The sequence below is a fragment of the Sorex fumeus genome, unplaced genomic scaffold (genome assembly GCF_029834395.1).
Source record: "Sorex fumeus unplaced genomic scaffold, SorFum_2.1 ptg000086l, whole genome shotgun sequence".
Lineage (NCBI taxonomy): Eukaryota > Metazoa > Chordata > Mammalia > Eulipotyphla > Soricidae > Sorex > Sorex fumeus.
Genome location: NW_026606143.1, coordinates 33,096,927 through 33,111,046, shown reverse-complemented (window position 1 = coordinate 33,111,046; position 14,120 = coordinate 33,096,927). Strand labels below are relative to the sequence as shown.

Below are 14,120 nucleotides of genomic sequence, written 5' to 3'. Positions count from 1 at the left end.
AAGTTTTATTTCAAATAAGAAAATCAGTTGTATTCCCATTTTTTAAAAAAAAAATCTGGTTGCTTTAAAAGAACCAGCCTTTAAAATTAGTATTTTCCTCCTTCAATGTATTTAAAATAATGTATTCTAGCTAAATTGTTATTTAATATGAGTATATTTATAAATGAAGAGGCCAACATCTGAGTTAATTCTTTTGAGTATTTAATGTTATAATTGTAAACACAATTATAAACTATTGAAATATAGCATTATAAGCAAGTGTTAATATTACCAAAGGAATTTTAGACAATTGAAAAAGGACCCAGAAAACCTCTTTAAATAATGGGAATTTTCTGCTGTTGCAATATATTTTCAATGAGTACTTATTATCAGAGACTATAAAATCCAGCTCCCGGAACCGCGTGGCCGCATTTGCGGCCGCGCGACATCTTATCAGGACATCTTTTTATGACATCTTATTATCTCATTCCTACTTTGGACAAACTTGCAGGCTATCGAATGTAGCCTGCCCACACGGCAGAGTCTGGCAAACTCCCCGTGGCGTACCAAATATGCCAAATACCAGTAACAATGATGGATCTCATATTCCTAAAGAGCCTTGAATATAATCTCAGGGCTAGGATGAAAGAGACGTTACTGGGGCCTGCTCGAGGCTATCGACGAATAACAGGATGATGAATGAATGAATGAATGAGTACTTATTAATTTAATTAAAAAATAAAAAAACAAGCATGCCTTATAATGACTGTCATTAGTACCACAAATGGAATAGGAAAATTATGAAAGGTAATATTGACACAAGAATTGGAAATCAATACATTTATTGGAAATTGAAGAAAAGTCATATAAAATGTGTTGCCTATTCCTTTAAATTTTGGCCAAAGGAAAGCCAGAGTGATAGTACAGAGGGAAGGGAGTTTCCCTTACACCTGGTCAACCCAGGTTCAATCCCTAGTATTGCATATGGTCCCCTGAGAAATATCAGATCTCTGAGCATTGCCAATTATGTCCCAGAAACAAAACAAAATATGTGTCCCCCAAAAAGTTTATACTCAAGATTTGAATTGTGGATTGAATGGATTTAAGATGCTTTTGTGACTGGGGCTAGACAGTATAAGCCTTGCATGTGACTGACCTGCTTCTATCCCTTTAATCTGTGACATGCTCACATGCTCAGGAGTGGTCCCTGAGCACTGCAGGGTGTCACCCTACCCCCAAGATAGCACTGTAACACTGTCCTCCCGTTGTTCATCGATTTGCTTGAGCGGGCCCAGTAAAGTCTCCATTGTGAGACTTGTTGTTACTGTGTTTGACCTATTGAATACGTCACGGGTAGCTTGCCAGGCTTTACCATGTGGGTGAAATACTCTCGGTAGTTTTCCGGGCTCTCTGAGAGATAAACAAGATAAAATCTTTTTGTGGAGAAAATGCTGAACAGTTTTTCAGTTTGGGATAAATAGGAAAATATGGATTCTTCTCCACGAAGCAACATCCAGGTACCCTTATCTTTCTAATCCTTACTTCAATTCCTACTTCTTGTCATTAAAAATATATAGTAAATCATGAAATTTCTCCAAAGTTAAATAGTGCTTTGGGAGTCTGGGATAGAAAATAAACTTATTGTACAAATTGCTATGAAAAAAGAAATTTCAGGATACTTTGAGGCAGGATGGATCCAAAGTATGTTACCTGTCCCAAATTCCATGCCCAGCATTTGAATAATATGTACAGCATCCCTCTTAGTGTTTCACCATCTAAAGTACTGATGTTCATAGAGACATGATGTGAGCTGCATATATCATTGGAAATTGTCCCACAGTCACACTGAAAACATTAAAAAGAAACAGAGAACAAGTGTAATTAAAGGAATGCAAAGAAATTAATTTTAAGAACTTAGATTTAAAATCCAACACATAACTGTTTATGACTTAAATATGCAATCATCTTAAAATAGTTTATACTTAAAATAACATCGTTTTCTTAAAATAGTTTAGACTTAAAATAACATAGTTTTCTTTTTCTTCAAAGACTTTGTAGTCCAATATGTACACTTAGAGCAATGTCTTGAATTTACCCCATTTCAAGGGGTCAACAACCCCATGTGACTGGTGGGTAACAGTTTACACAGCACAGGTACAAACAGTCCGAATTCTGAATTCTGGACTCTGCAGGGCCTGAGCAGTGCCGCATCCTCAGGCCTGGGCCGAGAAGCCCTGGGAGGGGTTCCTTGGCTTCCTCAGCTCCTCCCTCCACACAAAAGAAAGTGATGTTGGCATCTGTTAAATTTGTTCTGGCTGAGGGACTGGAGCAATAGCACAGCAGGTAGGGCGTTTGCCTTGCACGCGGCCGACTGGGGTTCAATTCCCAGCATCCCATGTGGTCCCTCGAGCACCGCCAGGAGTAATTCCTGAGTACATGAGTCAGGAGTAACCCCTGTGTATCGCTGGGTGTGACCCCCAAAAGCAAAAATAAATAAATTTGTTCTGACTGTGTTACATACATGTTAAGTATCTGAACTCTTTTACAGGGGAAAAAGGGAGAACAGCACTCTTTGTATTTAAAACAAGCAAAACGTGAGCTGTAGAAGCTTAGTGGGCCGAGCACAGGCTTGGTATGATTGAGATCTGTGTTTGATTCCTGGCACCGCCTGGTTCCCTGAGCACGTCTGGGTACAACGCTGACCATAAAGCTGGGAGTAAACTCTGAGCACTACTAAGTGTGGCCCCTCAAACAAAGTCAGTGCATAAATCAATGCATACATCAATATATAAAACACAGGACAACATTGCAAACAAAAAGCTTGGGGAGAAAGTGAAATAAATCTATCCTGGATAATGATGTTATTGAGCCCCTCGCTAGGGGAGCTCAATAGAGTGATCCATTAGCTTCGCAGTATGTTTCACACTTCTATTGTATAAATGTGCTCCGTGCTCTGTGCATTCACCCAGCTGGGTACCAAGCATCAAGTCACACCTGCGATCCACACTCCAGAGTACTGTGGGGCTCATCTGGGGCCCTGCGAGATCTCTGAATCCAACACCTGGTTTCCCTCCCAGGTGTAAGGCCTGTCCAAGCAAGAGCAAAGCTGCCCCACTTAGCATTCTCTCCCGCCTTCTCTTCTAGCTATTTTGGGGGGTATATTTTTAGAGGGCAGAAGCTCAGAAATCCAGGCCAACCCAGGAACCCCCTGGAGCAAGGTCTAGATTTGCTCTCAGAATGGATGTAATAGACTCCATTTGCCCTGTAGCTTCTCTTGGAATTCTGCGGGTCAAGAATGGGAGGAAGGCTGGTGTCCATTAACAACAAGAGAGAAGGTCAGAGAGAGACCACAGTGGGGAAGGTACTGTGGTTGCCACTGATTTGATCCCCAGCACCATTAAATATGGCCCAATCCCATCCCCAGTTGCCCACAAAACATGAGAGTAGAAAAATCCTAGAAATCATTTATTTCAGTTTACAGACCTCCAGTGAGCATGTGCCAGACCTGTGCCAGGTCTTGTGCTAGTCAACTTGAGAGTAATGTCAAAATGAATCTGAAGTGCAGCTTCCTTGATATGGGTGCTCGCATTTTGCTCCACCCTTCAAGTGGTCTGTGCCATATCTTCCTTCCAAGTTTCATTGTCTGTCTCCCCACTGCTTCCCTCTCACAGATACTTCATGCTAATTATGTCTTAGCCGTGCTATACGAAACCAAGAAAGTGCTGAAGCAAATGCCAAATTTCACTCCTATAAAAACTTCACCCTCCAAAGAGGTAACCATCTGTGGTAAGTTTCAGAGCAGAGTTGCCAAATTAATATTCAGGAGCCTCTTGGTTCTACATCATTTGCCTAACTTGAAAACTGTGTAAATTGGACTGTGTTAAGGGAAATGTGTTAATATCAAGTTATCTATCATGATAATACTGTTCCCCATCTTGTCTTTGTTTTGCATACCAGCTGGCAGGAATTAATTATGTGAGAAATTAAAGAACTCATCGCTTTTTATAAAGGCAAGCAGCATTTTAATACGGAAAACCACCCATGGGTAGTATAAGCCTTCTTTGCCCTCTGTCTAGCTCTCATTATCTTTGTTCCACGTTGCTTTTTTCTAGGTGGGCCTCTGAGTACCACTTATGCAGGGAAGAGAAAAGCCCAAGGCAGGGTGGAGATTAAACTCTTCTCTGCCCTTGGCTGCTGTTTTAGAATTTTCCAACTGGTCTCTGCAGCTTTTAGAAGAGTGGGAATGTCCCAGAAATCTGTTCCTTGTTCTTCTAAATAACAAGATTTGAGATTTTGTTATCATATAGGCCAGCCAGGCAGGATATTGCTTCAAGAAACAGTACACATTGAAATTCAACACAGTTGGTACTCAGCACGCTTGCAACTGTCTGCCAATGGAGTGTGTGGAAGGAACAGCAATTCCCTCAACTTCTAATTAAGCCCTTAGGTTATAAAACACTGATTGTTATTTTCCAAATAAAATTTTAACCAGTGTTTCTTTCACTGTGGCAGGTAAAAGTTGATTTGACAATCTAATTAAAGCATTTGCACATCTAGCATCCAAGAATGGTGACAGAGACTTGACCAAATGAGTCCAGGCTCCAGGGCATGCTCTAACACAGGTGTTTGAAGGGTCTTTAGTGGCTCAATCCCAACACTATCGGGTCACTGCTTCTCTGCCTGGCAGACGACCTGTTTCAGCAGTAGGGGCCTTTTATTCAGGCCTTACCAGCTCTTTACATGGAGATAAAGGATTTAGGGTTTTGAGGCTCAAAAAGTCATGCCAGCCCAGAAACCACCTGCAATAAGGTCTCAATTTGCTATCAGAATGGATATAATAGACCAGAGTGGAAGCTGTTCATGTGTTTCTAGTATACCTCCAGTTGCCTTTATAGACTTATGTCTGGATAAAAGGATGTGTGGCAGAAGACAGGCATTCATCAGAGGACACAGAAATCCTGGAATCATTGAGTGTGAGAACTGAAGGGTTCTTGCAGAGACCATGCAGTCAATTGCTTGCTCTTCTGGATGAAACTGAGGCCCAAAGAGATCAGTGCATCACCTGCCATGCATCTCTCTGAAGTAACTCCCCATCTCCCTTCTCAACTCACTCAGCTGGTTAATAGCAGGGTCTGGAATAAAAATCACGGCCACTGAATCCCAAATTAGAGTTACTTTGACTCCTATCCTAACTCTTGGGTATTTTACTTTCCATCATAAGTCAATTGCACCTAAGTAAATACTTAGGTGTTTTATTTTCCATCATACGACTGGGGAATGCATTGATTGGACAGTTCATTCACTTGAAGATTCCCTTATCTTTGGTACTTATTTCTAGACTTTGTTTATGTGGTGCAATTAGTAGCAGAAAAAAAAAAGAGAGAAAGAAACCAGTGCCAAGAGATCCCCTTAGATAGGAATGATTATTTTCTGTCTATAAGAGTCCCATTGAGCCTAGACATTTTTGTTTATAATTCAAAATAAAAATTAAAATTGGGGCCATATTTTCAAGAACACTTTTTTGTGTGTGCAAATCGGTATTAGAAAAGAAAAGGAAACTGCAGTGAAAATGTCCCATAATTTTAGTATCCAGATGTGCTTTTTCAAAAATGCATCTAAGCACGTGCTGCACCATGATTCTCGGCATATTTGAGATAGAGGAAGTACTTGAGTTTTAAGTTGTTATAAATGATAATGAATTCTGCACTCACTCTTTTTAGTGATAAAAATATCCTTCTGTAGCTGTCTTTCCATGATGCATCAAGTTTTTTGTTTGCTGTCCAACTAGAAGTTAAAAATATTTTTATAATCTCAACTCTTAATATATTAAAACAAATTCATGTTTTTTCCCATGCCAAGTGCAACAATTCTGTCACCCTGAAGGAAATTAGGAAAGTAAAATAATTTACAAAATATATTTAACTGATAAATAAAAAGTCCTTCTGTTTTCACTTCCTTAGATTTGGTGCGAGACTTTATGAAAGCAATGAGATTTAATTGTAAAATCGCATTAATATGTTCTTAATATTACAGTGATTTTAGAACTAGGATTTTACTTGTATTGCTACCATTAAAACTGAAACCTTCTGTTGCATTTATTTGATTAATTTTGGTTGGGATATTTTAAGCAAATTAAGAAAAGGAATTCATAAATTAATCTATTTGATAATTATGTTGGACACAAACAAAACCTTATGCTCTGGTATCAGGGATGTGGCAAGTGGTAGAGAACATGCCTTGCATGTATGAAGTCCAGTACTAAAATAAATGCACAAATAAAATAAAAGAATATTAATATGGTCAGATACAAGTGAAAAATTGAAAGACAATTTGAAATTATGAAAGACAAATGTTTTACCTAGAAAGTTATTCAAATTGTGTTTTATTTATTTTTTTATTTTATTTTATTTTTTGCTTTTTGGGTCACACCCGGCAATGCACAGGGGTTACTCCTGGCTCTGCACTCAGGGATCACCTCTGGCGATGCTCAGGGGACCATATGGGATGGATGCTGGGAATCGAACCCGGGTCGGCCACGTGCAAGGCAAACGTGTGCAAGGCAAAATGTGCTATTGCTCCAGCCCCTCAAATTGTGTTTTAAATACTTATATATTCACTCTTTTTAAATTAATGGATTCATATATTCATATTGTTTCTCGTAGCTGAATTTTACAATGCTAGACTTTTATCTCAATTTCCTACGACTATCTCATTAAAAGAATGTCACTATTGTCACTTACCATTGAATTATTTTAGATGCTACTGCTACAACATATTCTTTAAAACGTGACTTTAGGGACCAGCCGGATACTATGGGGGTTAAAGCGTTCTCCTTGCATCCCTCCATTCCCAGTTCATATCTCTGGTACCTCCTGGTCCCCTGAGCACCATCAGGGATCACTCCTGAGCCAAGGCCAGGAGTATAGCCCCTAAGCACTGTCAGGTGTGGCCCCCCAACCCAGACCTCCTCTTCAAAAAAGAAAAGAAAATTCTCATTCTTCTTCTATTTTTTTTTACTTAAAAATTTTATTTTTTATTAGTCACCATGAAATTAAAAGTTACTCATGATTGGGTTTCCAGCATACATTGTTTCAACACAGATTCCTTTTTTTCTTTTTGGTCACACCCAGTGATGCACAGGGGTTACTCCTGGCTTATGCACCTGGTGGTGCTCGGGGGACCATATGGGATGCTGGGAATTGAACCCGGGCCGGCCACGTGCAAGGCAAACGCCCTACCCGCTGTGCTATTTCTCCAGCCCCCATCAACATGGATCCCTTTAACAGTACCCTCTTTCCTCCACCAACGAATCCCTTTCCCCCACTTTGCCTCTGACCCACCAGTCTGCTTTACAAGGGCCACTTTTTAAAAATATATACATTAAAAATTTTTTTTAATTAGTGAAACACCATGAGGTACAGGTTTAGACTTACAAATTTTTGTGCTTGGGTTTCAATTATACAATGTTCGAGTACCCATCCCTCCACCAGTGCCCATTTTCCACCACCACTGATCCCAGTATCCCTCTCATCCTCTCCCCCCCCCCCCCCGCCTCTGTGGCAGGGCACTGTGGTTTCCTGTACTGTTGCCAATAGGGTTTCATACCAAACACCTCACCACCTTTCAGCACTGCCTCCTCCTGCTGTTTGATCTTCCCTCCACTATAGTCATTGCCCACTTCTGTCCTCTCCCCCAAACCCCTCGGATGGTGTGACATCACAAATTCTACTACCAGTTCTCATGTTCTTTGTTTCTATTGTAAAAGCAAAAAAGATTTTTAATATCAATAAAGGATAATAGATTTTATAAAGGCAAAAGGCAAAGGCCCTCCTGTTGTTCATTGATTTGCTCGAGCGGGCCCAGTAACATTGTGAGACTTGTTACTGTGTTTGGCATATCGAATACATCATGGGTAGCTTGCCAGGCTCTGCCATGCGGGCGAGATACTCTCGGTAGCTTGCTGGGCTCTCCGAGAGGGGCGGAGGAATTGAACTCGGGTCGGCCATGTTGGCTGCGTGCAAGGCAAACGCCCTACCGCTGTGCTATAAATAAATAAATAAATAAATAAATAAATAATGCAAACAAACCATTAAAAAGCAATGCATTTAGAAATTAAACAAATTTTCTGAGTATATACGATGCACTGGGTAGTGAGGGTTTAATGGTAACTAAAATCAATGCTCTTGCTTCTTCCCTAGAAAGGACTGTATAGGAAGTATAAGATAATTACTCCAAACTTGAGATTTGAAGGGAGACAAAAGTTGGATTTGAATTCCAACTCTGATATTTTTTTTAACTACTTTGACTTCATTTGCAAAATGAGAATGATGAAAATAATACTGAAATAATGAAGTGACTGTCAGTATTGAACAAGACAGTTCACATAAACCCTTAATGCAATGCTTTGAACAGAACAAAATAAACACTGCTGAAATGGCAGCAGTGAACAGCACTGTAATATGGAATTCTGTTCCCTAGAAGAAAGGGAATGAGTACTATGGAAAATCATTGTTGAATTAATGTCACCATAGGGTAAAAGCCTGATGCTCTGAAAATGCTTAGAGTATATCAGCAGTATTTCTGTTTTAAAATTTCTAATGAAACAAGCTCTTCCTCCCACCCCATCCCCCATCCCGACTCCCTACTAAATAGTTATTTTTTTCATTTACATTTCAGGTGATTTGCATGGGAAACTTGATGATCTGTTTTTGATCTTCTATAAGGTAAATGATTCTTTTGCTAAATACTTGCAATTTTGTTGGGAGAGAGCGGTTCTAGGGCAGATTTAAAAAATTTGCTTATAGTAAGGATATGCACAAATACAGAGGTAATATGACAGTTTTATCCAAAAAATTCAAAGATCCTTAGAGGGATATCTTTTACTTTCATTTACATATATCTCAAAAAACTATTTTTTAAAAATTTGAACCTTGTTCAATATCAATGTCATCCTTCTTCCCATTAGTATTTGTGCCTAACTGTTTGTATGATCTTTAATAGATCCTAAATCTCTAAGGATAATAGAGCAGGTAAGGCACTTGACTTTCATGTGGCCAACCCAGGTTTTTGTTCTTTTATCTATGAATAGAGATTTTATTATACTTATGGGAGTTAACTTGGGTATCCATTCAACTTTTTAAAATTTCTTTTCTTTTTTTCATTGAATCACCGTGAGATTCAGAGTTACAAAATTGTTCATGATTGGGTTTCAGTCATGCAATGTTCCAACACCCATCCCTAACTCAGTGTATGTCCCCCACCACCAATGTTCACAGTTTCCCTCCAGCTTCCCTACTCCCAGCCTACCTCATGGCAGGCACTTTTCTTCTCTCTCTCTCTCTCTCTCCCTCTTCCTCTCCCTCTCATTCTCCCTCTCCCTTTTTGAGCATTATGATCTGCAATATAGCCGGCCTAGGTTTGATCCCCAGCACCATATGGTCCCCTGAGCACTGCCGGGAGGGATTTTTTTTTTTTTTGCTTTTTGGGTCATACCCGGCAATGCACAGGGGTTACTCCTGGCTCTGCACTCAGGAGTTACCCCTGGTGGTGCTCAGGGGACCATATGGGATGCTGGGTATCGAACCCGTGTCGGCTGCGTGCAAGGCAAACACCCTACCCGCTGTGCTATTGCTCCAGCCCCGTGAGGGATTCTTGAGTGCAGAACCACAGGTAAGCTCTGAGCATCACCAGGTGTGACCCCAAACAATCATAAGCCAACGAACCTAAATGTCTAGAATGCCACGAGACAGGGGCAGAAACAGTCTATTTTATTTTATTTTTATTTTGCTCGAAAGTGGGCATGATGGCAGGAATTGAGCTGTGCTAGTATGCCTGCCTCACATGTCTGAGGCACCAAATTTGATCTCTGGTACCCTTCTAATAAAGCAAAAACAAAAAGTGAGCCTGGCCACACCAAGTCTCTCTTTCACTGCACACTATTTATGCTTGGAGGCGTTCCCCATAGATCATTCCCGATTGTTCTCTTCCTGACCCTGCTTCGCCATATGAACTCGGTTGCTCCTCCGACGTTCCTGCCCCTCCTTATTTTCTGCACTTGGCTCGTGTGAGTTCACACAGAGGGCGCACAGCAGCCTGGCTGGCTCTGCATCTGCTGCCTTGTTTGCTTTTCTCTCCCGAGCTGACCCCCTCACACCATCCTCTTCTCAAGTCACCTCAGTTCTGCTACCGATACCAACTGGTTTGTCTATTTATTTTGTTCTGACCACTCCTTACAGTGTACACGGGGGTGCAATAGTCCAAATACTTGTCTTTTTTCTTCTGACTTCAGTTTGCATCAGTCCTTCACACTCCTTTCCATTTTGCTGGGAATGACAAAGGTTTTATCTTTTTTTTTTTCCCCTTTATTTTATTTTATTTTTTTTTAAAGTTGTAGATTTACAATTTTGTGCTTTGGTTTCAATTATACAATGATCAGATACCCATCCCTCCACCAGTGCCCATTTTCCCACCCCCATCCCCCCATCCCCCCTGTCTCTGTGGCAGGGCAATCCCCTGTGTTCTCTCTCTCCTTTTGGGTGTTGTGGTCTGCAAAAGAGGCATTGAGTGGCAAACATGTTCAGTCCATAGTCTACTTTCGACATGCATCTCCCCTCCTGGGAGGATCCTCCAAACATCCTTTATTTGGTGCTCCATTCTCTATCTGAACTGCCCTTTCCTCTAGGATACCCGGCTGGTTTTATCTTTTAAAATGTTCTTATATGACATTTCCTCATGTAATCGGAACCACGTCTTTTTTATCCAAACATCCATCTCTCAGCACCTTCTGCTGTTTCCAAGTTGAAGCTTTTGTAAATTATGCTATAATAAACCTTGGAACATATATACATATATATATATATAACTTTCTGTGTTAATATTTTCATATTCTTTGGGGATAGATGTCCAGAAATGGGCTTCAGCCCTTTTTTTTTTTTTTAGCTTTTTGGATCACACCCGGCGATGCACAGGGGTTACTCCTGGCTCATGCACTCAGGAATCACTCCTGAAGGTGCTCAGGGGACCACATGGGATGCTGGGAATTGAACCCGGGTTGGCAGCGTGCAAGGCAAACGCCCTACCCGCTATGCTATCACTCCAGCCCCAAGAAGCTAGACTTTTGATTATAGCTAATTTACTTGATATCAGCTCCATAACATTTCCCCAAAATGTTTGTGGTGATTTACATTCCCATCTCTGCATCTCGTCTATTGGAATCATTTCTCTTTTGAGCCACTAGTTGCAACCTTCAAGTTTGTTCTTAGAAGGCTATGTTTAGAAAATCGATCCTGAGGCGACCTCTGCCTTCACAGCAGTACTCCAGCTCTCTTTTGCAACGAATGTGCCATTTCCACAATTAGCATGTTAAATTGAGCACAACGCAGACATTTCTGATGGGCTCTGAGAAAATATGCTCAGCTGATGACAATGGCAACTCATCGTATCTACCCTTTGGTGATGGTGAGAACCTAAGGCACATAACCCCAGAAACTCAATTTGAAAGGTTTAGCCGCAAAATTCTTGGGTGTCTGTCCCATAGGTTATCTTGTGAATAAAAGAACATATCTGAAGGCATTTTTGAGGGAGGGATTGGGGCCACAGCTGGCGCAGTGCTCAGAAGTGAGTCCTGATGGTGTTCATGGGTCACTCCATGCGACCAACCTATGTGGTTCTGGGAATCTGAGCTAGGGACGCAGCCAGTGCAACCCATGCAAGGCAGGTGCGTTTTCTCCCATACTCTCTCTCTCCAGACCATCCAAAAGCATTTAAAAAGTAATCGCTTATAATGATGAAAGAAATTTATCGAGTACATATTTTCCTTGTGAGTTCACAAAATAAATGAGTGAGGTACTGCCAATATTAAGATAATGTGTTTAATACTACTATTTTGTAAGCTTTTGCTTTCATAACATGACATCAAAAATATTTGTTATGGGATACTTCAAACCTAATACCAATTGTATTACTATGTAATAATATATAAATAATAATAAATAACAATAAGTAATGATAGACTTAATAATTATATATTTATATAATTACAATGCATATCATGTAATTATGATTATGATAAATGATTATAATAAATAATAAAATAATAAAATACATAAATATAAAAAATGTAATCGCTTATCATCAGACCTCAAGGTTTTCATTTCATTCATCCTACAAAGATACATGGAAAGGTGCAGAGAAGGCCAGGTCAGGAGTGGATGGCTGCGTCTGGCACTTGCCACCGAGTTGTAAAATTGAGATCACAGTGACTCCTAAGCCACAATCTAGAACTTCATAGTCAAGAGAGTAGAGTCAGAGGAAGCAGGGGGTTGCTGAGGAAGCAGATTTGCTATCAGCGAGTCCAGGCAAAGGTTTGCTCAGGGGCAGCTGAGACTGGTAGCAGAAGAGCAATTCTGGACACCAACCACAGAATCCAGCTGGGCCCAAAGACAAGGCAGCTAGGACAGGCCGAATAACTGAGAGAAATGTTGACTGAAGCATTGGCCTGCTCTCTTCGATCCGGGTGCAGGCAGATGGGGCCAGGACCGCAGCAAGCAGGGAGTTGTAGTGGGTGTAGTTCCAGGGGATGACGTGCCCAAGTACAGGTCACAGTGCAATTTGCTGAGGGAGTGAAAGAGAACGTTGAAGATGTGGAAAGCCCCAGTTTCAAAGGAGCAGCCCCGAGACCAAGAAGAGAGGAACAGGGAAAGAAGTGTAGCCAGGTTGGCAAAAGGAGCAGCTTTGACCTAAGGCCAGCGGGCAGGAGGCCTGTACCCCAGCCCACCCCGCAGTGTAGGTCCTGGGGATGGATGAGGCCGACCCTCAGCAAGTTTGTGAGAATAGCAAGCAGCTTGAATGGGGCCCCTGATTTTGAGAGGGAAGTCTTTCTGTTTTATTTTTTCTTTTTGAGTCACTGCTGGCGATACACAGGGGCTACTCCTGGCTCTGCACTTACTCCTGGCAGTGCTCAGGGGACCATATGGGAAGCTGGGAATTGAACCCGGGTCAGTCGTGTGCAAGGCAAACACCCTACCCACTGTGCTATCACTCCAGCCCCGAGGGAAGTCTTTCTGAATGACTTCAAGACGGAAGGAAACTTCTTGACAATAAAGTGTGGTTTTAACTGGTCGAATTGAAAAATTGTGGAGTGGTGGAAGCATGAACTTGTGAGAAAGTGTCAAGAGGTGGCACAGTTAAGGGATTCCAATGTGTTGGGTGGTGCAAAGCGCCGTATAAAAGTCCAGAACTTGGTCTCCTGTTGTTGACAAGAATGGTGTGAGGAAGTAGGAGGGCAGGCTCTCGCTGTGGGAAACACCAACAGTCAACCTGCTGACTGTTTCTCTGGAGATGTGGAGACATGCGTGAACGGGAAAGTAGGTGAGTAAATGAAGTAAGAAAAGTCAGTTCTGAGGCAGAGAAATCAATTCCTTGACAGAATGTTGAAGTGATTGAGGTGTGGTTTGGGAAAGGATTCTAGTAGGCAGAAGAGAAAAGAAAAAAAAATGCCGACATGTTCTTTAACTCTGTCACCAAAACTATAGGGAACATATAAAACTGGAAAGTGCTAATGTAAAGATTGAACAGGAGGAGGTGGGTGGCGAGCAGCTCTAGAAAAAGAACTAAAGGTGAATATATAGCACTCACATGAAAGCAACACATATTCTGGAAGTTAACCAGTGACAGTGTTCAGGAAGTGGAGCGTGAATGTCCAGCAATGAGAGAACAGGGCATTGTCGTTTGGGATGGATTTGGGTACAGAGAGGTGAGGATGCCATTTGGAAGAGAGGTGACCAGAAGTCTGAAGGAGCCATGCGCTGTAATTTTAGCAGGCTTGAGTGAGTAACAGGTTGAAAAAAAAGACACATGTTGGCATGAAGCAGAATCTTGAAATTGCCTGGTTCAAACGGAGAAACTGAGAGAAGATCATTGACAGCAGTAAGTGTCCACTTTATGACACGGAAAAGATGGCGTCGCTAATGGTGTCTGAACAGAAGCCTGTGAGCTTTTGAGAATGGCAATGAACATCCTAAGTTCAAAGCAGGAAGTGAAAGGGTAGATACAGCGGCTGTGTAACTTAACAAAACCCCACATTTTGACTTTTCCCATTTTATTTGCTACACAAAGTTGAGGTGAGGAATGATGACAGATTG

At 41.2% G+C, this 14,120-nt stretch overlaps 1 protein-coding gene across 1 annotated transcript in view; it reads left to right on the top strand.

Annotated features, from left to right (window-relative positions):
- Positions 1 to 14,120, top strand: part of PPEF1 (protein phosphatase with EF-hand domain 1) — a 129,216-nt gene that overhangs the window by 60,113 nt on the left and 54,983 nt on the right. Inside the window, exons 7-8 of the mRNA XM_056131133.1 lie at positions 3,651 to 3,765; positions 8,656 to 8,702. Coding sequence (XP_055987108.1) covers positions 3,651 to 3,765; positions 8,656 to 8,702 — 162 coding nt within the window. The remainder of the gene's footprint in view (positions 1 to 3,650; positions 3,766 to 8,655; positions 8,703 to 14,120) is intronic.